Below are 24,550 nucleotides of genomic sequence, written 5' to 3'. Positions count from 1 at the left end.
AAATCAAAGAGAAATAAAATGCCAAAACTCATAAAACCATATCAGTGCACTAGTTTCATATAACTCATGAAAAACACTCACCACACCAAAATTAAATCGAATTGAATGCTTATATGATGCTCTGATACCAATTGTAAGAGTATATCAGCATGCAGCAGAAGCAACAAGGATCAATAAGCACTTTAATTCATTAATTTTGGCAGAAAATAAAGCATGCTCATCAATTAGAAGAGGGTTTGAAGTAATACATTTGAAGAACTCCTTAAGATCTTGATTCTCAGCTATTGTCTTCTCCAAAACTTGTTATGAACCACCTCAAGGTCCTTCCCACTATCCTCTTGGAGCTTTAGAATGATTTGTGGACTCAAGAACAACTTGAACGAAAGGAAACTTGGAGAGAAGCCCATTGCTATAACCCATTTGAAGAATAGTTTTTTCAGCTCGAATTTTTCTATAAAAACTCTTTGAATGCATGCCTCAATTCCACTGCAATCTTCTTTATTTATTGTAGGCTATCATGCAAAGAAGATAGCTGCATGACATGCAGCTCATGCTTGGAGTTATCAGGGCTGTTAGTTGCTTCCTCAAAGCTGGTGGGTTTACTATTGCTTAATAAAATGGCGACACTTAAAGCAACACTAGCAAAGTATGATTCTTGGTATCTTGCAGGTGGCACAATGGTTCTTCTAGTTCTAACTCTTGCTAAGGAATAATTTTATAAATCTCCATGTGTCTCTACTTGTTCACTTGACACAAGCTCACTGTCACTAGTCTCAACAGTTTCATCACCTTCAACTTCTAGATTTTGTGAAGAAGAAGAAGCTCCTTGAGCATTTTGAGGCTCCACCTCAAACCTTGTGTGACTAGTCTTTGACATAGATGTTGATGGTTTCTTGGACATCATAAACATTTTATTTTCTCTAAACACAACATCTCTACTATTAGCACATCTCTTCTTCACAAGATGCCATAGTCTATAAACCTTCACTCCCGGTGTAAAGCCTAGAAACATGCATTTGACAGCCCTAGGTTTCAACTTACCTTGGCTTTGATGCACATAGCCTACACATCCAAACACCTTCAAGTGTTCCAACTTAAAAGGCTGTCCTATCCACCTTTCTTCTGGAGTTTTCAGCTCTATGGACTGATGTGGGCACCTATTTAGAGTGTAGATCGTGTAAGAAACAGCTTCAGCCCAATCTTTCTCAGGCAAAAGAGCATTAGACAGCTAACATCTCACCCACTCACACTGTTCTGTCCAATCTTTCAGCAACTCCATTTTGTTGAGGTGTATACCTCACTGTTCTGTGCCTCACAATGCCATTTTCCCTACAGAAAAAGTTGAACTCCTCTCCACGAAACTCTAAACCATTGTCAGTTCTCAAGTGTTTAATATGTTTAGAGGTTTGCATTTCAATCAAGGTCTTCCATTCTTTGAATCTACTAAACACTTCATCTTTGGTTTTTAGAAAGAAAACCCAACTCTTCCTTGATTAATCATCAACAAAGGAAAGAAAGTACTTTGCTCCGCTAAGCGAAGGAGGGTGTGTTGGCCCTTATAAGTCAAAATGCACATATTCAAGTATCTTCTTGGAGGTGAACTGTCCTTTAGGGAAGCCTTGCCTTATTGCCTAGCCAAGTATGCAATGTTCACAAAATTTCAAGCTGTCTCCAACACCTTTAGGAAGAATCCCCTGCTTTAAAAGAGCTTGCAGCCTTCTTACACTAATATGAGATAGCCTTTTATGCCATAGCTCATCTTTTGTGGGTTCTTCATCAGTTTCCATCAAGGTCGAATGTGCCATTTGCACATCCTTAATGACATACAAGTCATTCACTTTGGTTGCCACCAACACTACTTTTGAGTCTTTAATTATTTCAAAAGTGCCTCAAACTCCTCTGTATTCATAGCCAATGGAGTCAAACATCCTCAATGATAAGAGATTTCTCTTCAATGTAGGAACATGCCTCACATGAAGGAAATCAAACTAGAGTATTTCCATAAGCAGCGGAAGGGATCATTCTAAATTCCATTCATATTGAACACATAACAATTACAGTCTAAAATTGGAAACTAACAGGTCATCCATATACAAAAATTACAGCATGCTACATGATGATATAAGAAATAGAGGATGCATACCTTTGAAGAACCATTCTTCAAGAATCTCTCGATCAGTCTATAATGCGTCCACAACAACACTCGAATGCAACGAACGTCTTAATGATCCTTGAACCCAATCGAGTCCCACTCGATCCACGAATTGAGTAAAGAAACCACCACACGTGTTACCTTGGTATTCTCGGTGTGAGAATCCAGGAGTTGTGGGCTCTGTATGATCTTGGCTTGAGGAAGAGACTGGAGGTCTACGATCGAGTAGACGATCGAGCAAGTGGGAGATAAGAAGTTGGTCTATCACATAGACGATGTGCTCGATCGTTTAGTAAACCGAACCCTATCGCATAGACTTTGCTACTCGATCATGTAGCAATGATCAGTTGAGTGACTATCATATAGTCAACTCTAAGCGATCACTTAGCTGATCGTGTAGTATCTCAATGGCTATCGCTTAGTAAAAACAATTTTCACTTGATAGCCTATTACTCAAAAACAATTTTCACTTGATAGCCTATTTCCATGAGTAATTTTCAAATGGAACAACTCTTAATTTGGAAAACAATTTTTCTTTTATCTCACGGTTACTATAAAACTTTCAATAACTTCCCACTCAATTGGTTATTAAAGAAAAAGAATTAATTATCATATAATTAATATATTATAAATAAATATGATAACCAACTTATCATATTATATTTATAACCTATAGTTTTAATATTTCATCTCATGAAACATATAAATCATAGTTCTTTTTTTATTTTATGGTACTTAATGTAAATCATATTTACATTAATTTCTCCATTTAATGTATCTCATACATCATACTAATTATATCACATATAATTGAATTTTCTCTTGTTAATTTGATCACTTCAAACTAACTCCAAAATCTGATTCTCAACTTGAATCCATTGAGCTACCAAGGGGACCTTATGGACCTGTAGCTTGAAGCTCCAATGATACGTGAATAACTGACTAAACTCTTTAGTCACGAGATCCACCATCCGTTAATTGCCGGGCACTCTACTAACGATCGACAGCTGCATTCTTCTCACTACATATATATTTCTATGTCCATATGACCAATCAATAGTATGATAACTCTTCACAAATCGCTCGTAAGTATAACTGGAAATTTTACCGTTTTACCCCCGTAGTTACATCTAACTACTTAAGTACCACTGATTCCTCTAATGAACAATAAGTCATAGTCCTACTATGACTGAGTCCTTTCTTCCAAAGAGCGGGTATGGCCACTATATTCAAGACCCAGAACCAGCCCTTAAGGGAGCAATTTGTCTACTTACCACTGCTTCAAAGAAAGAGTGAATTCTGTCTTGTGTAACTAAGTTCCCAGCTCCTCAATCAGACAAATTCCCAAAAAAGGTAGGCTTATTGAGTTGGCAATCTGACCACTCTAACCCATATTAATCAAAGAACTGCCCTCATAGGTAGGAGTTCCCAAAACACTCAAGATTAAGGTCATGTCACCTATGGTCATTTTAATGAGATGCAAGTCTCAATTATCAATGGTGTTATATAAAGAGACTAATCATCTCGTGGTCCAGTATTATATAAACTCTTTGTATAGGACACCCCCACTCGCATGTCTCCACATGAATGGTCAGGATCAGACCATCTGTAGCAGTTTACAACACTTATAAACATCTATAAAGCGGGTCGTATCCGTAGTGTCACCAGGATGAGGTATCCCTTCTTATACTACAGATCATTTAGGTTATTACTTAAGGCATGATCCACTTGTATGTCTCACATACATGCTTAAGTTTACATACAATAACCACGTATCTTATTTATTGGATATGAGTAAATGCAAATAAAATCACTCTTATTTTATTAATTATTGGATAGTTATCTCTTTTTCTCTAATAACCAATTGAGTGGGAGGTTATTGGTAGTTTTATGGTAACAGTGAGATAAAAGGGAAAATGTTTTCCTAAATTTAGAAGAGTTTCTTAATTCGGAAAGGAATTCACGGAAATTGCTATCAAGTGAAATCGTTTCACTAAACGATAACTGATAGAGAGACTAAATGATCGTGGAGTGTTACTATACGATAGTTCACTCAGCTGGTCGTAGCTAAATGATTGCAAGGCATTTTCTATACGATGGGCTGCCTTCTTCTACACAATTGAGCATTCGTCTATACGATAGACACTTCTCATGTCCCACTTGCTCAATCATTTACACGATTATTGTTCCTCCAGTCTCGTCCTCTAACCATGTCCATACAGAGCCCACACTTCTGGATTCTCACACCGAGAATACCAAGGTAACCATTGTAGTGGTGTCCTCCCTCAACTCGACTGAGTTCGAGGTTTTGGAGGCCATTCATTGTGTCCTTGCATTGTTCGTGTGGTGGTTGCTGTTGATCGTGTTGTGTTGCAGTCGTTGTGTTTGAGCATTCGTGTATTGTTGTCTTGGAGACTAAACGAACATTCTTGATCGAGGGAGTTTGAAGCATGAGTCTTCAAAGATATGTATATTGTATCCCTTGATCTCATCTGTAAGCATGTTGTACTTTTGTATTGTACATGACTTGTTATCTTTATTAGTATAAACTTTTTTTGGGTGGAATCAAAAGCAAAGCTACTTACCTTACTATTGTGGAGATAATTGGGGGGTTATTGTCATTATCAAATGGTATCATTTGTTGGATTTGTTAGGTGCAAACAAAGTCCTACATTAGCTAGATAAGAGAATGATCCTAGAACTACCTCCATTGTGGCCTATACCCAAAGTGGATAATATCATACTATTATGAAGATAGTTGGAGGATCGTTAATCCTAATACATCGGGGATTCTTCGCCATGGTTGGTTAAGCAGCTGGTGGGGTCAGCGTCATTTCACGAAGAAGTTTGATTTTTGAAGAGTCATTCTTTACTAAGACTGTTCAATTCTTCCTTGTATGATGTTGATGATCAATGTGTGAGAGAGTGATTCCCAACTGTATATATGCTCTGTTTCTGTAATGTTCTTAATCAAATGAAGATGGTGATGGCCTTTGCAGAGTGGATGTAGATCCACACTGGGATTGAACACTACGATACAGTACTCAAACATAATACACAATCTTTCATTTCACAACTTCAAAGCAATTAATATCGAAGGGTATACAATACAAGAGTTTCTAAAGAAAATAGCAGTTGAAAAACCAACAGAAAATTACAATAAATTTATTCCATATTTCCTAGTTCAAAGGGGTGATCTCACCATACTTCATTTATCTCCAAGTCCATATGAATTCCATCACCATCATTCTTCCATGACGACATGAACACCACACATTCTTATATTTATTCTACCTTCTAAGAAACCCCCTTCAATAATCTCAAACGACACTGTAAATTTCTTCAGAGTACTTCCCGTAAAATCATTCAAGTTCTCCTTTGAGTGAAAATCTCGATTAGGATCAAGTGCTATCAGCCACATATAGTCAAATGGTAAGACTTGTTCGTAGTACATGATTCTTGATGTGTCAAAAACAGAACCATTTTCGTAACTCCAAACTTGAATGTCGTTGATGCATACTTTACATTTAATCTTCGTCATAATTGAATAAAAAGTATCCGCTTGGCACTTGACACAAGTAGCAAAAAATTTCAATTTCCTAGGTGGATTACTTGGCATAAAAAAGGTAATTGAATTGTTCGTACTCTTGTAACTGTACCACTCTGGAATATCGCAATTCATTAATATGAGTTGTCTGACTTCTTCATCTTCCTACATCACGAGAATGAATATGTAATTTTAAATAACAAAACTGTTGAAAATATTTTCAAATATAGCAAAATGTCATTGTCTATCAGTATCAATGATAAACACTGATAGAGATTGATAGATGTCTATCAACGTCTATCATTGATAAACAATGATATGTGATTATAACTAAGAATACATAACTTAATTATATTAACAAAAGAAAGAGAAGTTAGGAGAAAGAGAGGATATGCACCAAATCAAAGGATATGAAATCAGCTAAGTTGTCTGGAAATCTGGCCAATGATATGCACCCTCCAGCATTCATCAAAATTATGCCTTCTGGAACCTTTGGAATTTCTTCAAGCAACTCACAACACCATGTAACAAGAGACCTCAATGATTTAAAATTAACAATACACGAGGGTAGACTAGTAAAATTGTTTTCAGACAAGTCCAACTCTCTCAATGAAGGGGCTACATGAGCCATGGTTTCTAAGAAACTCAAATTTGTAAGGTTGCATTTCGTTAGGTATAATACTCTTAGGTTGGGTAATAAGGAAGGTGAACAAGGATATATAGAAGGAAATGTAGAAAGATCAGCTTCAGATGCATATAAAGAAGTAAGACTGCTTAAATGATAAATTGTAGTTGGAAGTGTTATGAGCTCTGTGCAATTAAAGATCCGCAAAACTTTGAGGCTAGTAAGATGTCCAATTGTTGGAGATAGCTTTCCTATATTACTAGATATAAAATGTAAGTATTCTAAGGACTTCATTTCTTCACTATAATGAGGATACGATTCAATGTTATTGCAGTCTGCTATGAACAAATGTATGAGGGACTTCAACTTGAGGTAGGGTGGGCACTGCTTAAAGCCATTAACATGCCCAGAAAGCCACAATGAAGCAAGCCTACCAACAGATCCAACTGACTCATGAACCTTTATTAAACTTCTACATCCATTAAGCGACAAATTTTCAAGGTTTATTGCAGCGGATAAATCAGGAATTTCCTCCAAGAACTTGCACTCACGAAGATAAATATTCCTCAACAATTCACAATTCTGCAATGAAGAATAAAAAAAGAAAGAAGGTAAACTCAGACTTAAAGTAAGCTGACATTGAAATTGAAATTAAACAGCTCAAGTATCGACATAAGTACCATAAATCCTTTCCCAAAATGTTTGATGGAACTATATGGCAATTTCAATTCAATCAGGTTCTCCATTGAGAAGCTTGAAGGCAAAGATAAAAAAGGAAATCCAGACCAATTTATCCACCTTAAGCTACTAGGTAGAAAGTCCAGAGTTTTAGAAGATGTGACATTGTTAACATCCAGCAATACCAGGTTTTTCACATTTTTAAAAGCTCTTGAATCAATATCAAGCTCTGTAGGTTGGCAAAAATTCATCTTTATGGCTTTAACTACTCTTGCTACCTACAAAGATGCACAAGACAAACATTTCAAGTCATTTAAGAATACTACACTCAATACTTAATTTGTCAGTATCAAAATGTTGTTCTCATGATAAGTAAAAATACAAAGTTTGTTCAAAACGTCTTACCTTATCACCATCTAAGACGTCCAAAGCATCGTCATCAAGCAACATTTTTTTTTTCTTTTGAGATTTAGAAGTGTCCGACAGAGCAATTGTGCGACCCATTTGTTGTATTAAGTCATGCATTTCAATCTCATTGGATCGGTTAATAGTAAGAAGTGATAGATTCATGAGCTTTGTAATTCCCTTTTCCACTCCTAAACAACTGCATGCCTTTAACTTACTTTTAACCCTCTCTATATCTTGTCGTGCGAATAAACAAGAAATGAAAAGGAAAATTTCTTTTACATCATCTTCAAGTCCATCATAACTTATTTGAAGAATATCTTTAATATCTTTGTCGAGGTAGGAGTTTTCATATTCTTCATCCAATATTTGTTTAAACTTGGAATGATCGGTCGAATAAAGGAATGAACCTAACACTTCAAGAGCCAAGGGAAGTCCTTTACAATAATGTGCACCCCGTTTTGAAAGGTCTAAATAATCACTTGAGGGATGTCTATTCTTAAAGGCATGCCAGCTAAAAAGCTCAAGAGCTTCGTCATCATTCAATCCTTCAACTTTTTGCAGTATATCAAAACCATGTATGGACAATAAATGATGGTTTCTTGTTGTTGCAATGACCTTACTCCCAACTCCAAACCAATCACGTCCTCCTGCCAAAACCTGTAATTGTTCACTCGTATCTATATCATCAAGAATAAGGAGAATCTTTTTTGAGCATAGTCGATCCCTTAACACGATTATTCCTCTATGGACATTGTTAACTTTGATCGAGTCATCCATTAAAATCTCATAAAGTAGCTTCTCCTGTAGCCGAACAAGGCCCTCATATTGCTTTGAAGCTTCTCTAATATTTGCCAAAAAACAGCAACCTTCAAAGTCATTAGCAATTCTATTGTGTAATGCTTTGGCCAAGGTTGTCTTACCCATGCCTCCAATTCCATATAATCCTACCATAGTAATTCCATCAGACATAACATGTGAGAGTAAATTCATAACTTGTTTGTCAACTCCAACTGGATATTTTGCTATGTGCAATTCCTTCGTTGTGCGATCTAATTTCTTCAGGACTTCTTGAACAACTTTTTCGATCAAATTAGCCTCATCACTGCATTTTGAGGGGAAAAACATACATGAAGAAATATCACTTTTTTGTTAGACTCAGTTTTAAATCTCCGAATATTTGGATATATTTGGTATGGAAAATAATAATAACAAAAATTGTAAAAAAAAAAAAAAAAAGAAAGAAATAAAACATGCAGGCAGATATTGCTTTTGCAACAAATTTATTAGCTAGATAAAATTCTTCGCCAACTAAAAGACCATAACAGCTACTTTCTCAAATAAATGAACAGACCATAACAGCTACTTCCTCAAATCATGCTAAAATTCTTGCAATTCATGAGGCTAGTTGTTGAGAATGTGTAGGACTATGTAGAACGATTCAACACATTCATGGAACATGTTGAAAGTATGGTTTTAACCTAAGGGTATTTATGTAATTGTCTTCAGCCCTAAGGCTCCCTACTGTGTATTTATTCGCCATTTTCCCTTGTATTTTGTGTATCAATTCAATAATAAGGAAAAGATCTGTATCATGGTTTTTCTCCCTATTCTAGGGCTTCTACATAAGTTGTGTGTTGTTCTCGCTTTTCTCCTTTCCTCTTCTATATTTCATCATGGTATTAGAGCATGGCGACGAAACTCTAGCCGTCATCGACGAGAATCAACCACAGACTTCTTCAGCAGCCCCCATGGGAACCGACAGAGCTCCAAGCATTGAAATGAAGGCAACCATTCAAGCGGCTATGAAGGAATACCTCTAAGCTGCTCTACCACAACTCATCCCAGCCGTCACTGCCTTCTAGCCACTGTCGATGGAGGAAAGATTCAGCCCAGCCGAGATGTTCTAGCCGTTACGCAAGGGAGAACCGGCCGCTCCAGTTTAGACCAGAGCTGCTTTAGACGATCAGAGACGAACGATCGCACCGAGCCGCGCCAGTGGGTCGTGCCAAGTTCCTCTTTCACATTGTTCGTGTCGCTCGTGCCGATCGCTCCCAACCTGATCAATCCAGCCCCAAACCAACCGCTTCCTCCTTATATGCCGAGCCGAGCCGATGAACATCTGCAGCCTTCGTTCTTGACCCACCCAGCCGGCGGCTTGAGTCCAGCCCTAACGGCTGGTTCTGCTCCTGTCCAACTGTCAGTAGCAGCTTCTTTTTCAGCCGTGCCCAATCATGGTGGCTTGGCCCAATGCCCTGATAATGTTTGATGACAGTTGGTGTACCTCCAACTGCAAATTTAAGACTTAGAAACAGCTCTTGGCACAAACCCTCAACATGTCACCGTAGAGAATCCGGTAAATTCATTCTCTATTTTTCCCAATGTAACTTATTTATCTGGCTCAATGGAAAATTCTGCAAGATTCCTCGTGGGAGAATATTAAATGGTCAAAATTATTTCTCCTGGTTCCAATCGATCAAAATGGCCTTAGAAGGATGACACAAATTCGGGTACTTGAAAGGAAAGATTCCGAAGCCTATCTTAGGTAGTCCTCAAGAACGGATCTAGAAAGCAGAAGATTCGTTTTTACGTTCCGTTCTCAGTAATAGCATGGAACCATAGAGTGGCAGACCATTACTGTATGCTGCAATTGCCAAAGATATCTAGGAGGCAGCACGAGATTTGTACTCAAAGTGACATAATGCATCTCGGCTATACACACTACACAAATAGATCTATGAGTGCAAACAAGGGACCATGAATGTCACATCCTATTTTAATAAACTGTCAGTGTTTTGGCAAGAGATGAACCTATGTCGAGAGATTTTCTGGAATTGTGCGCAAGATGGGACTCAATACTTGAAACTTGAAGAATCCGATCGAGTATATGTTTTCCTGGCAGGGTTGAACCCCAAATTTGATAGTGTTCGAAGTCTCATATTGGGCCAACGACCTACCCATCCCTTAGAGAAGTTTGTTCCGAGGTACGATTGGAAGAGGATCAGTCGCATGCCATGAATAACCTTGTTATAGCTTCAACTGATGCAGCAACTTTTGTTGCGAAGTCACCCAGTATCGATGGTGATAAAAAACCTCCTCCTGTTTATGGGCATTGTAAGAAGCCATGACACACAAAGGATCAGTGTTGGTAGTTACACGGGAGACCTTTGAATAGTAGGTGACGACAGTTTCATGACAAATCAAACACTGGTCGTGCCCTAGTAAGTGACTCAGTTAATGAAAATACACAGCCTCAGTCCTCAGCTGACAATAAAAACAATTTGAGTACGGTTAGGGTGAGTGTTATTGCACAATCAGGTACTTTTCCATCATTTAGCCTTATTAACATTAATGGTAAGAAACCCTGGATTGTAGATTCAGGGGCCACAGATCATCTTACCAGTTCTTCAGATATGTTTATTTCATATTGTCCGAGTGCGGGGAATGAACGTATTAGAATTGCAGACAGGTCCTTTGCCTCAGTTGTAGAGAAAGATCATACCTCCCCATTTGACGATTTAATATTGCGTGATACTCTGCATATGCCTAAGATCTCATATAATCTTTTATCTGTCAGTAAAATAACAAGGGATATGAATTGCAAGGCAATTTTCTCACAAGACTCTGTTTTGTTTCAGGATTTGAAGTCGGGGATGAAGATTGGCACTGCTCAACACAATAGGGGGCTATACTTCCTTTCTGACGATATTTCTTCTAGGGATGATCATAGAACTGGTTTTATGTCTTTAAATTTTTCTACTTCCAAGAATGACTTTATGTTATGGCATTTTCGTTTAGGACATCTAAATTTTCAATATATGAAGTACTTCCGTATTTATTCCACAATTTTAATATAGCATCTTTAAATTGTGATGTGTGTATTCGTTCCAAACTCGCGTTTCTTTTCATTCTCAGCCTTATAAGCCTTCCAGTCCCTTTACACTAATTCATAGTGATGTCTGGGGCCCTTCACCAACTACCACGTCCATTGGCAAACGTTGGTTCGTTACCTTTATAGACAACCACACTCGCCTTACTTGGGTCTTCTTACTCACTAATAAGTCTGAGGTGTTATCCATCTTCCAACAATTCTATACAACTATTGAAACTCAGTTCCATGCAAAGATTGGTATTTTGAGGAGTGATAGTGGGCGAGAGTTCTTTAACACCTCTTTTCGAGACTTCCTTGTGTCTAAGGGGATTGTCCACCAAAGCTCGTGTGCCTATACCCCCCAACAGAATGGGATAGTCGAGCGTAAAACTTGTCATTTGGTGGAAGTTGCATGATCCTTAATGTTGTCTGCCACTCTTCCTTCCTACCTGTGGGGGGATGCCATTCTTACTGCTGCCCACCTCATTAATCGCATGCGCCCTCGTGTCCTTAACTTTTATAATCCCTTGGACCTATTCAAAGGTCCGATGTTCCCCTCCGGGTCTTCGACTGTGTAGCCTTTATTCATTTCCATGGCCAAAACCGTACAAAATTCACTTCACGTGCTCAGAAATGTGTCTTTGTGGGGTATCCCCTCCACCAACGTGGGTATAATTGCTATCACCCATCTTCTCGTAAGTATTTTGTCTCCATGGACATTACCTTCCTCGAGGATCAGCCCTTCTTTCCTGTTAGTCTTCTTTAGGGGGAAAGCTTGAGTGAAGAGACTAACTGGTCCTCCTATGTTGTTCCTTAGAATCAACCCCTATTCCTTCTTCCATCTCTGAAAATGTCTGTCCAGTCCTTCCTACCAACCAGGTTCCATGGATAACCTACTATAGGAAGAATCTTAGAAAGGAAGCAGTGCCACCTGTTGAACAACCGACTCTAGTCCATGATTCAGACCCTGCATCAGGTCCAAGTACATGTATTCCCGAAACTAATGATGTTGATATAAGTATGGAGACTGACAAATGCAGAGAGGATAAGGATGAAGGAAGTGGCAATATCAAAAGTGTGACAGATGAGGAGATAGTTGAGAATAATAGTAATATGAAGAATATGCCAGTAATTGGTAATGATACTAAAACAGTTGGTGATGATGTGGAGGATATCCATGAAATTCCTGATACACAGATGACTAATCATGCTGAGGAACCTAGAGAGTTGGAAAATCGTGATGCCTTTCTCGACCCTCCTATAGCACTAAGGAAAGGTACTCGTTCATCACGAAGTATTCTTTGCACAACTATATGACATATAGTAATCTTTCACCCGAATATAAAGTTCTCACTACCAGCTTAGACACTATCATGGTCCCGAGCAGCATTCGTGTAGCAATAGAGAGTCTGAATGGAGATCTGTGGTAAAGAAAATGAATATGTTTAGCTAAAGCATGCTAGACGGCATCTTCACCTGTGAGAGCAGAAGTGAAGATGTCATTCCTCCTGTCGAGAGAGAGAAGGTTAGAAGAATGCGTTAACTAAAATGAGAAGTACTTCCAGAAATGGAAGCAACCTTGTGTTCATTACGTTCAACCCCGTTTCACCATAGAGATGTGGGAACACTACCGATCACCGAGAGGTGTACGCCAAGGGAAAGCAAAACCGTAGTTATGTCTTTAACGCAATTAATAACTTGCGATGTTTATACTAGTTATCTTTTTTTACTTCTGTTTCATATATAAAGACTTGCCACCGCATAATACGATCCTTGTATAAGCTTCATAGTCAGTCTCCAACTTAGTATCATGTATCAGTATCCTGTATCTTGTATCATAATAGCTTAGGTTTACTTTTATCGCACTTTATTTTTTTACCGCATAATTTTACTTTACCGCAATTTTAAATACTTGTACACACACACTCTTTTTATTAATTGAGAAAACCCCAATCACATATATCATGAACGTAACGCATTAACTACGCAATCCTTGTGTTCGACCTCGGATCACTCCGAGAAACTTGCGGTGAAATTATACTTGGTTTCAACGCAGGGAAACTTGTGACAACGCATAGCATACTACAAGCATTCCATTAAAACGCATACATCTAGAAGTAGTAACATATATCATAAAGATCATAAGTTTATGGCGCCATTGTCGGGGACATGAGCTTGTAGCACATTATCTATCATCACAGTGCATGCATAACAAGGAATCTAATTTTAATGTTACAAGTGTATGGCGCCGTTGCTGGGGACATGAGCTTGTATCATGCATCATATATCGTAGTACGCATGCTTAAAATAGAATCTTCAAATTTAAGCCAACAAGTTTATGGCGCCATTGCTGGGGATTGGTAACGGTTAGTGCCGAGTACATTTATAGTATGTACAGGACAGATCTCTTTGTACTGACTGTTTATCGTGAAGAGTAGTCTTACAGCTTATGAGTACTGGAGTAATCCAAAAATTCTAAGCTGACCCAGAGATCAGGTGTATTTTTCGCGCAGGAGCACATCGGGACCAGATTAAGCACCGGAACTTCAAGATCTATGGTTGCGGAGAATGCAAGGTGCAACACATTCCCCATAACTGGTGTGATTCCCGAAAGAAGTAGATCAGCTTTCTTCCTGTATACATTGCGGGATGAGACTCGGATAAGAGCAATGTCCCTGAAGACATTGGGCGGGCAAGCTGAACCGCTTGCGGAGGTGTGGATTGTGTCCATCAAAAGAAATATCTTCCAGTCCATATCTCAATTCTATATTTACATGCTTGCTTTTAGATTCCTGTCTTCATTGATTTATGAACTTTGTCATTTACTGCTTCATTCAATTTGTCTTTCAATGCTTTATGAATTTATGATTCATTTAATTCCCTTGTATTTATTTTTGTATTCTCTTTAATTTCTTTATCTTTTTTGTCATAAATGCGTTATTCTTAAACCTGGTAAATGATTGATCTATAAGAAGAAATTATTACCGCAAAGTCCTTGTGGCTTGTGTTGATGAAAAAAATATAATAAAAATAAAAACAAAATAATAATAATAAAACAATCAACATCTGGTATGCATTGCGATAATGGGTGCATCTTGTACCAACAAGATACACTTTGCGTTCATCCAACTCAAATGCATTGCGTTGAGGGGTGTGTTGCGCTTGTATGTGTTCTTTGCTTGTCCTTAGAAAAAATGCACTATGTTGAGGTAGTGATGTGCTGGTAGAAATACCGTGCACCTGTCCTCCAAAAATGCATTGAGTTAAGGGGTGTGTTGCAGGAATACATGTGTTGTTGCTCGTCCTCTACAAAGATGCATTTGTGTTGATGAATTCATTGCTTTAATTTTTTACCTTGCGCCCATTCGAATAAAACTCCAATGAAAATTCTCTTTGCAAACTGAGAAGTCTAATCGCTTCAGCTTCCGAGGACATGATGAATTTGCAGCTGAAAGGACGTACGACTCTGCAACTTCATAAATGTGAGGAGTGCGAACGGAAGGCTTTTTTAGTAGCTCGAGGCCTGCCACCACAGTATCCGCATTGGGCCCATCAAGGCCCAACCTATAAAAGCGGGTTTCTTCGTCTTAGGCTATTTACTTGCTTCATTTTCCAAATAGAAACACTAAAATCGTCTCTGCATACCAAAACTTTATTTCTTCCCAGAACCGTAACGATTTCCAGTTTTCTTTTACTCCTGCATCCATGGAAGACCAGACTCCCAGCCATTTTCTTCACCTTCATCACCTTTGACAACCCAGCTTACCATGCAAGAGGCAGCATTCCTTTCTGCCAGTCGCCATCTCGCTGCTCAGCCACAGACTGTCCCTCGAATCGCCGGAAGACCCCGACGAAACCCCTTAGCAGCCAGGCCACTCCAGTTCAAGAGAGGGCAGAGTTCTAAAAGCACCCCACTCCCAACAACAACATTCTTCTCTGAAAGTGAGAAAAAGAAATAAGAAGATAAGAAGGTGTTTGGGAGCATTCTCAGCAACCTGGAGAAAGGAGGATGACTGCCCGATGCTGGGGTTGTGAACCAACCACTGCCTACGGAGGAGGTGACAGAAGAGAAGTCAAGGAGAAGCACTCTGGTCATCATGGATACTAAGGAAACTACGCAACTAGAATTCTATGAAGGACCCATCAGAGTCGCTTTGAAGGAAGCGGCAGCGGAGAAGCAACTTGAAAAGGCTGAAGAGGATGAAGAAGATGAGGAGGCCAGGTTGAAGAAGAAGCAAGAAAAGAGTGAGAGAAAAGAATGTAGGCGGGAGGAAAGGCGCTTGAAGAAGGAAGAAGAAAGAAAAAAGAGGGCTGCAAGCCCAGAGCTTGACGGTGAATCCACCTCCGTAAGGGAGGACAAGGGGGAATTAGTGCAACTTAGAGAAACACCACAACCTGAAACAATTTTGATTGACGCATTAGAAGAGGAGGAGAAAAGAGGAGAAGAAAAGGGGAGGAAGAGAAGAAGGAAAAATGGTGCGAGCACAACTCATCATCGCAGAGGGTAGTCGAAAGAGAAGATTACAAGATGAAAAGGTGCGCCGCAATAATGAAATATTGAGAGTCGAAGAAATAAGAAGGCTCGAAGAGGAACAACGCGTTTTGCTGGCCTTCGAGCAGTTTGAAAAGGAGAGTTTGAAACAAAAAAGAGAGAAGAGGCAGAAGAAGAAAAGAAAAAGAAGGCAAAAGAAGAGGAAAAGAAGAAGGAAGAGAAGAAGAAGAAGGAAGAAAAAGAAGGCAAAATTTATTGTATAGAAGAATAAAGTAGGGCTTTGTTATGAATTTTCAAGGGTAGAAATAAAATTGCGATGTTAAGTAATGTGCCTAGGTTGAGCATTCAGAGCAACCAATCGACGCAAAATTTAGGATAGAAATTGAGCAATATTGCCTTAGTAGAAGATATGCTTGAGGACAAGCATATATCTAAATTTAGGGGTGTGATAACTTGTAGAAATACAAGTTATTTATACTGCTTTATTTAGATATTTCGGCCAAAAGAAAGGAAAGTTGCGTCAATTGTATGAAAATTAGATAAGAAATGCAAGAATTATAAATTTTCGTCAATACACCCACTGACACCATTGCGATGGTAGGAAAGGATATTTCGAGTCTGTTTTGCAGGAAATCAATTCACTGTATACGTTCATGGCTCAAGATAAAAAGAATAACGCATCTACGTTGCATTGCGCCAATCATTCAGAAATGAATAGATGATCAATGCAATGACGACGCATGCGACAATCGATCAAGAGCTAAGCGATTAATGCAATCTCAACCGCATGCAGTCATAAAAAACAACACCGTATGCGGGCACACGATCGAAGATGCAAAAGAGCAACACAATTGCGGAGGATCCTGACACGTGTACAGCTGACCATTGTGCATTTCTAATGGATTGATCCCGTAACAGAAGGAATATTCACTCCACCATTTCCAGATTTGCCATAACAATAAAGTGGGGTCCATACTACAGAGAGTCAAAGCTGAACCTATAAATAGCCTCTGAAATTCCACTAAGAAAATATACTTGATACAGGCATATTTTGATATTTTATATTGAGAGAGAGACTGGTCTGAAGAGGCTAATCGGAGAAGATCCGGGAAGATTTAAGAGACAAGTTCGAGAGGTGAGTTTCAAGGAAAATTCTTTCTATCCCTGCCGTTGAAGCTCTGTACCAAGGTCACTTCTACCAGATGAGCAAGCCCAAGAGGGAAGCTCTTCTCTACATTCACTCCATCTGCCGGCAAGCAAACCCACCATTCAGATCTATGTCAAGACGTTGGTACTTTTCTGTATTTGTTTCTATCTCTTTATCATTAATTTTATTCATCTTCTTAGTCTATCATTCGCACCATGTATCATACGCTAAATATTAGTATTGAATGTCATGATCATTTTCATCTCCATCTTTCTGTCTATTCCCGTTCCTCCATTAATCGCTTTCTCCATGATGTTTTCTTAATCCTTTGGTTATTAGCATGAATCTAACAAGTAAATTAATTTGTGCTAAAGAAATGAATATGTTTAGCTAAAGCATGCTAGACGGCATCTTCACCTGTGAGAGCAGAAGTGAAGATGTCATTCCTCCTGTTGAGAGAAGGTTGGAAAAATGCGTTAACTAAAGCGAGAAGTACTTCCAGAAATGGAAGCAACCTTGTGTTCATTACGTTCATCCCCATTTCACCACAGAGATGTAGGAACACTGCCGATCACCAAGAGGTGTACGCCAATGGAAAGCGGAACCGTAGTTATGTCTTTAACACAATTAATAACTTGCGATGTTTATACTAGTTATCTTTTTCTACTTTTGTTTCATACATAAAGACTTGCCACCGCATAACACGATCCTTGTATAATCTTCACAGTCAGTCTCAAACTCAATATCATGTATCAGTATCCTGTATCTTGTATCATAATAGCTTAGGTTTACTTTTATCGCACTTTATTTTATTACCGCAACTTTACTTTACCGCATAATTTTACTTTACCACAATTTTAAATACTTGTACACACACACTCTTTTTATTAATTGAAAAAACCCCGGTCGCATATATCATGAACGTAACGCATTAACTACGCAATCCCTGTGTTCGACCTTGGATCACTCCGAGAAACTTGCGGTGAAATTATACTTGGTTTCAACACAAGAAAACTTGTGACAACGCATAACATACTACAAGCATTCCATTAATAATGTATACATCTAGAAGTAGTAATATATACATAAAGATCAAAGTTTACGTTACAAGTTTATGGCGTTGTTGCCATGGACATGAGCTTGTAGCACATTATCTATCATCACAGTGCATGCATAACAAGGAATCTAATTTTAACGTTACACCCTTGGGTTCGAGAGTCAGTTCAAGCATAGGGTATGTAGACTGAGGAAGTCTTTATATGGGTTGAAACAGTCTCCAATGGCCTGGTTTGACAGATTCACCACCTTTGTTAAAACATAGAATATAAACAAGAGCACTCAGATCATACTATGTTTACGAAAAAGTCAGACTAAGGGAAGATTGCAGTCCTTATAGTGTACGTTGACTATATTGTTCTGTCTAGAGACGATAAGGTTGAAATTATGAGGCTTAAAACAAAAATAGCCGAAGAGTTTGAGATTAAAGACCTTGGTAAGCTGAGATACTTCCTTGAAATGGAAGTGGCCCGATCAAGAGAAGGTATTTCAGTGTCGCAATGGAAATATACACTGGACTTACTCAAAGAAACAGACAACCAGCTGACACACCCATGAAGTATAATGCAAAGCTTGGTGTTACAAACAACAAAATTCTTGTTAACAAGGAAAGGTATCAGAGATTGGTTGGGAAGTTGATCTACTTATCCCACATGAGATCAGATATTTCATATGCAGTGAGTGTTCTAAGTCAGTTTATGCAGGCTCCCTATGAGGAACATATGATTGCTGTTGAATGTACCCTCGGTACTTGAAGGAGACTTCTAGTAAGGGCCTGATGTTCAGAAAGTCCGATAAAAGGTCTATTGAAGCGTATACCGACTCTGACTGGGCAGGCTCTGTTGTTGATAGAAAGTCGACCTCTGTGTACTGCACCTTTGTCTGGGGTAACCTTGTCACCTGGCGAAGTAAGAAACTTGGGGTTGTTGCCAAGAGTATTGCTGAGGCTGAATACAGGGCGATGAGCTTAGGGATTTGTAAAGAAATCTAGCTGAAGTAGGTATTTTCTGATCTTCATCAGGATAGTGAGCTTCCAATGAAATTGTTTTGTGATAATAAAGCAACAATAAGCATTGCAAACAATCCAATCCAACATGACATAACCAAACACATAGAAATTCACAGACACTTCATCAAAGAGAGACTTGATATTTATGCCCCAACTTGAGTGGGAGTGTTGAAAGTAGGGTTTTAACCTAAGGGTATTTACGTAATTGTCTTCAGCTCTAGGGCTCCCTACTGTCTATTTATTTATTTTGTTCCCTTGTACTCTGTGTCTCAATTCAATAATAAGAAAAAGATCTGTATCGTGGTTTTTCTCCCTGTTCTAGGATTTCCATGTAAGTTGTGTGTTGTTCTCTCTTTTCTCCTTTTCTTTTTTATATTTCATCAGAACATGTAGCTTGTCTTCTGATAATAATATTCCAACAATATTATACAAAGACAAAACAACATGTTCAACTCAAATCAAAGGAGGATATATTAAAGAAGATAAACCAAAACATATTTTAATCATTAAAGCTTTTCTACATTCATGATGTTGAAGAAAATGGTGACATCAAAGCACAATAAAATTGTTCTTATAGGATAAACTAGTACGCTTGTTTACAATCTATCACAACTTTTGAAAAATTGGTGCACAACATTAGAATGCAGCGACTCAGAGAACTAAATTTAAATTTATATAAAGAGGAGAAAATATATTGTATTCTTAGATTATATGAAATAATGTAATTTTTTTCTTTCATTAGGATTTTTTTCTTAGTATGTTTTAACGAGTCATATTTTCATATATAATGAGCATCTAAAGGAGAGTATTATAGATATTATAATACACGTGTGATATAGATGTCCATGCTTAGTATTCAAAGACCAAATGACATTCTCCCACTACCCCATGTGTATTAGTGCATATGGACCATGTGTCACATACTTAGTGTCTAAATGTGCTTAATCATAGTTGCCAAAATTCCTATAAATAGTGATCATTTGTGGATTTTGTTGAGAGGTGTGTATTGGTAAGAAATTCAAAGAGAAATTTCATAATTTCCAAATTTTCTATAATTTCACATATTTTGTTACTTTAGTTATTTATTTATTTTAATATTATATTTTTTCGGTATTCGTATTCTCGTTGTGTCTCGTTTTGCTTTTTAATTTTACAACAAATATCACTTTCTCTTTTCTTTTTTCCATTCAAACTAGCATGCCCAAAAGGTAGTAAATATAGAATTGGAAGAGCATAAAATAGAAAGGTGAAGAAAAATACTCTTTTCCCAGAACCCAACCAGACATATTGGAAACAGTAGTCAAAGTCTCCCTCCATTGTTGCATCTTGTTGAAGAATCTATCTTCAAGTTTGTTAAATGCTTCTCCAAATGTTCCATGTTGTTTTCGTACTTGAGATGGATCCACTTTGTAAAAGATAGGTAAAACCACTTGTCCATTGAATTTATTACACATAATGATTGTCACCAGTTCATTCAAACACCAACTCGAAGATGCATAATTTTCAGAGATTATAACAATCGAGATCTTCGATTCCTCAATAGCTTTCAGAAGAGATGCAGAAATTTCTTCACCCCTCGAAAGCTTGTTATCTATGAAGACATTGATTCCTCTTTGACGCAATGCCATGTTAAGATGACTCGTGAAGTTAGAACGAGTATCTTCCCCCCGAAAACTTAAGAATACATCAAAACTCCATTTAAAAATCGAGGAAGATGACCCACTTGCTCCATCCATATTGAAGAGTCTGGAAATAAATGAAAGAACGATGAAGAAATTAATGGGAAAGCTAAGTCAGAAGGTATAATTCAAAGCTGGTATACGTGAGTTTTCAAACAAATAAAATCTACTTATATGATGAAACCCAATGTGTGGGTGACAATTTCTTAAAATGATCTAACACACAACTCACCAAATTACCCAATCTAACTTAAGCCGTGCAACAGTACTGACAATAGACTCCAAATTAACTATGAAATCCGTTGTCAAACTAATGTGCCTCACTACACACTAATCATATAATTGTTTCAAAATCTAAAACCACCTCGATCGTAATTATTTCAAATAGTGTGAGGGCATGCATGTTTCAATTTACAACATCATAAACCTAAAAAATTGTATAATGGCATCCATGCTAATGTATCAGATTGAAAATGGTATGCAATATATTGGAAATTAGTTGTAGGTAACAACCTCAATAGGCTGGTCTTAAACTCTAAAAAAAAAAAAAGTTCAAAAAATACCATTGTCGTCGGTTTTGGATGGAAACCGTTAAAATTTTGTGTCAAAAATACCCTTCAACTTTCAAAACATTTCAAAAATATTCTTAATTTAATAAAAGTTCAAAAATACATTATCCGTTAGTATTTGAACAAAAATGGTTAATTCCTCGTAAAAAATGATTTTAGAACTTAAAAATATTTAAAAAAGTTCTTACTTATCAATTTATTTAAAATTTTCTAAGTTCGAAAAGAACCAATTTTAAAATAAATTATATAGATTTCCTCATTTTTTTTTGTCAAATAACTACTCTTATATTTCTCTTAATTTTTCAATTCTTAGCTACGGATTTTCTCAATAACTAGAATAAAAACCAAAATTTTAAGTTAAAACATAAAATACCCCAAAATTTCAAAATCAAAATCTCCTCTTCAAACATACCAAAACTATAAATAGTCAAATAAAAAAGTATCAGTCTAAATCATGTTGGTTCTTAGGAATTTAATATTTATTTTAGTTCTTAGATAGATTATCGAGCAAAAGAAGCCGTTAGGACATTTTCGATGCAATTTGGGCTTAAATAGAGCAATTAGCAAGCAATGAGAGGCAAAACGATGAAATCGAGCAAGGAGAGGCACGACATTGCGCAAGTGCTACGATACTTGTGTCCCATGCCATTCATAGAGATAGTCTGCTAGGCGTGAAGTCCTACCTTGTGGTGCCGCATCGCTATCCATTTGAGACACATGCATGAAAGGACATTTCTTCCAATTTTCTCTCCAAGACACACTTTGTGAGGGGGACTTCAGCATCACAACGTTTTGGTATGTTTTAGTTGTTGAGAAAATGCTAAAAATTGAAAAATTAAGAGAAATATGAGAGTACCTATATGTACGATAAATAGTCAAATATTTTTTTTATTTGACTCTTTATCGTTTTGGTATGTTTCAAGAGGAGATTGTGATTTTAAAATTTTGTGAAGTTTTATGGTAATTTATGTTCTAACTTAAATTTTCCATTTTTATTTTGGTTGTTGAGAACATTGGTGAAAGCTAAGAATTGAAAAATTAAGAGAAATATGAGATTATCTATATGAAGAAAGTGATGATATCTATATAATTTATTTTAAAATTGGTTTTTTCGAACTTAAGAAAACTTCAAATAAATCGATCAGTAGGAGTATTTTTTTTTTTTTAATTTTTTTAATTTTTAAAGTCATTCTTGTGACAAAGAATTAATTATTTTTCTTCAATACTAACGGTGAAGGTATTTTTTAATTTTATTAAGTTAAGGATATTTTTCAAACATTTTAAAAGTTCAGGGGTATTTTTGAAATAAACTTTAACGGTTTCCATCCAAAACTAATGACAAGGGTATTGTTTGAACTCTTTTTAAAAACTTAAGGATATTTTTGAAACTTTTGAAACTTTTGAAACATTTTTGACATAAAATGTAAAGTTCAGAGGCGTTATTTATAATTTAACCTTAAAAAAAAAGTGAGTAGACAAGTTTAGTGAGATGTAATTCCTAAATATAATAGTAACATAGAAAGTAAATTTGAATCAAAAGTAAAAGTCTTAGCTTAAAAAATTCACAAATACATTGAAAATCTAAGAATCTCATTACGCTTGAGACATAGCATTTGTAAATAAAATTTCGATACAGAATCAATGAGATAGCAAAACTCATCACTAAACTTGTAACAAAAAATTGATTATACTGTGTTATATTAATCTGAATACATGTAGTAGAGCAAACTATTAATAATTTAAACACAAAGTAACCCTTAAAAGGAAAATTAGTCGTGAACACAGAGCCCAGAGTTTATGTGTGTCAAAGTAGGCCTCCAAGATCTTATACTATATCACAAATACACTAGAAAATAAAACAGGGATTACACCTGAAACTTTGTAAATATGTAAATATAAGATAACAAAATTTCGTATTTTTTAACAAAATTAAAATTAAACTAATGAAGCTAATTAAAAAATAAACAACAATTACGGTGCAATAAAAAACTATAACAAAAATAGTTAAGCAAAAACTACCTAAAAAATAAATCCAAATAAAATTCAAATAACAATAGAACAACAATCAACCTGTAATTGAAAAAACAAGACAAAAATAATTAATCAAAATGCACTCGATACACAATTACTTTGTACTTAGGAAAATAAATTTCTATTTTCCGAACAACTTAATGAACCAATAAATTAAACAAAAATAAAAACATAATAACCTTATTTTGGAGGAAAAACAAATTTTACCATAAAAATGGTAACCATAAAACAAAAACTCAAAATCACATTGAAACCAGAAACCAAAGTTGTAATAATTTTTGCTTTTAGTACTAGAGAAGTAGAGAATTTGAACCACAGATCCTAATTGAGCTATATTCACTTTGACATTAATAACTCTAGCTTCAATCGTAGATTAAAGCATCATGTCATTTAATTAACAACATAAATCTTAATTTGCCGCTAAAAATGTAAAGGTAAGGTTTTCCCTAGTCGGAAGGAAATAGAGAGTCAGCGTAAAATGTTCATCCTTGCCGACTAAAACGATACAACTACTTTGTTTATTTGATTAATTTCTAAATAAATTATCTTTCATAACTCAATATTATATTGAATCTTCAACTTCACTCCAATTTTTTCCCTCTCTATTCTCTATTCAAAATAAATATTAGGATTTTATATTCCATTTTCTTTCTTTTACTTGATTCAACTCCAAACAAGAGTACACAGACGGATCCATAAAATTTCTTGAATAATAGGAAAATAAAACTCATATTAGTGATTGGAAAAAAAAAAAAAAAATAGAAAGAGAAAGAGAACTCTTGGGAACTATCATCAAATATTTTTTCATTTCTTTCAAGCTTTTCTCTAAATGACGGCTTACCGTGTCTGGATTCTTGTCTATAAGTTTATACGAGCTAGTTTCACTACCAACCGTTTCTTCATGTTGAATGATATAATATTATATCATCTAATACTTTGCAACAACTCGGAGCTCACTCTTTCCCATTCTTTCCTCAAGTACCTTTATTAATTCCTCTTTGGTGGCTTCTTCCGAGAACCATTCTTTTCTGTCTCTTTCTATTTCTTTTTCTGCGAATTTTTTTCTTTTTAACATTCGAGGGATATAATGCGAAAAATGGCTAAAACTAAAAACTTTATTAAAAAATGAGCATCTTTCTAGAATGTGGTGTTCTTAACCTTTTGAAGTGTAAGATTATCTTTTTACCCTTGATTACAAAAACCTTCAATTTCTAGAAAATTTATCACTCCTCTCTTGTGGAAAATTGCTAAAATTATCCTAAAAACCAAAAACTTTATAAAAATGACCT

The 24,550-nt window shown here is 36.5% G+C and overlaps 1 protein-coding gene across 1 annotated transcript; it reads right to left on the bottom strand.

Moving 5' to 3' along the window:
* Positions 1-5,191: 5,191 nt before the first annotated feature.
* LOC120068927 (TMV resistance protein N-like) lies at positions 5,192-24,328 on the bottom strand. Its single transcript, XM_090314482.1, has 6 exons — positions 24,103-24,328; positions 20,243-20,728; positions 7,408-8,512; positions 7,005-7,280; positions 6,097-6,906; positions 5,192-5,864 (listed from the first exon to the last, which is right to left on the bottom strand). The coding sequence occupies exons 2-6, from the start codon at positions 20,716-20,718 to the stop codon at positions 5,397-5,399; spliced, it is 3,135 nt and encodes a 1,044-aa protein (XP_090170608.1). The 5' UTR covers positions 20,719-20,728; positions 24,103-24,328; the 3' UTR covers positions 5,192-5,396.
* Between the last annotated feature and the right edge of the window lie 222 nt (positions 24,329-24,550).

This window comes from Benincasa hispida, chromosome 6 (genome assembly GCF_027475165.1).
Source record: "Benincasa hispida cultivar pf3 chromosome 6, pf3_genome.v1.1, whole genome shotgun sequence".
Classification (NCBI taxonomy): Eukaryota; Viridiplantae; Streptophyta; class Magnoliopsida; order Cucurbitales; family Cucurbitaceae; genus Benincasa; species Benincasa hispida.
Note: the sequence above shows the minus strand (reverse complement) of the source record. Positions and strands in the feature narration are given on the sequence as shown.

What these genes read in the sequence shown, in the direction of transcription:
- LOC120068927 (XM_090314482.1), bottom strand. Translation starts at nt 20,718, where the DNA reads ATGGATGGAGCAAGTGGGTCATCTTCCTCGATTTTTAAATGGAGTTTT. An exon ending in ATTTTGGGAAAGGATTTATG is followed by an intron (nt 6,907 to 7,004) that starts GTACTTATGTCG and finishes TCTTCATTGCAG; the next exon opens with AATTGTGAATTGTTGAGGAA. An exon ending in ATTTCATATCCTTTGATTTG is followed by an intron (nt 5,865 to 6,096) that starts GTGCATATCCTC and finishes CTCGTGATGTAG; the next exon opens with GAAGATGAAGAAGTCAGACA.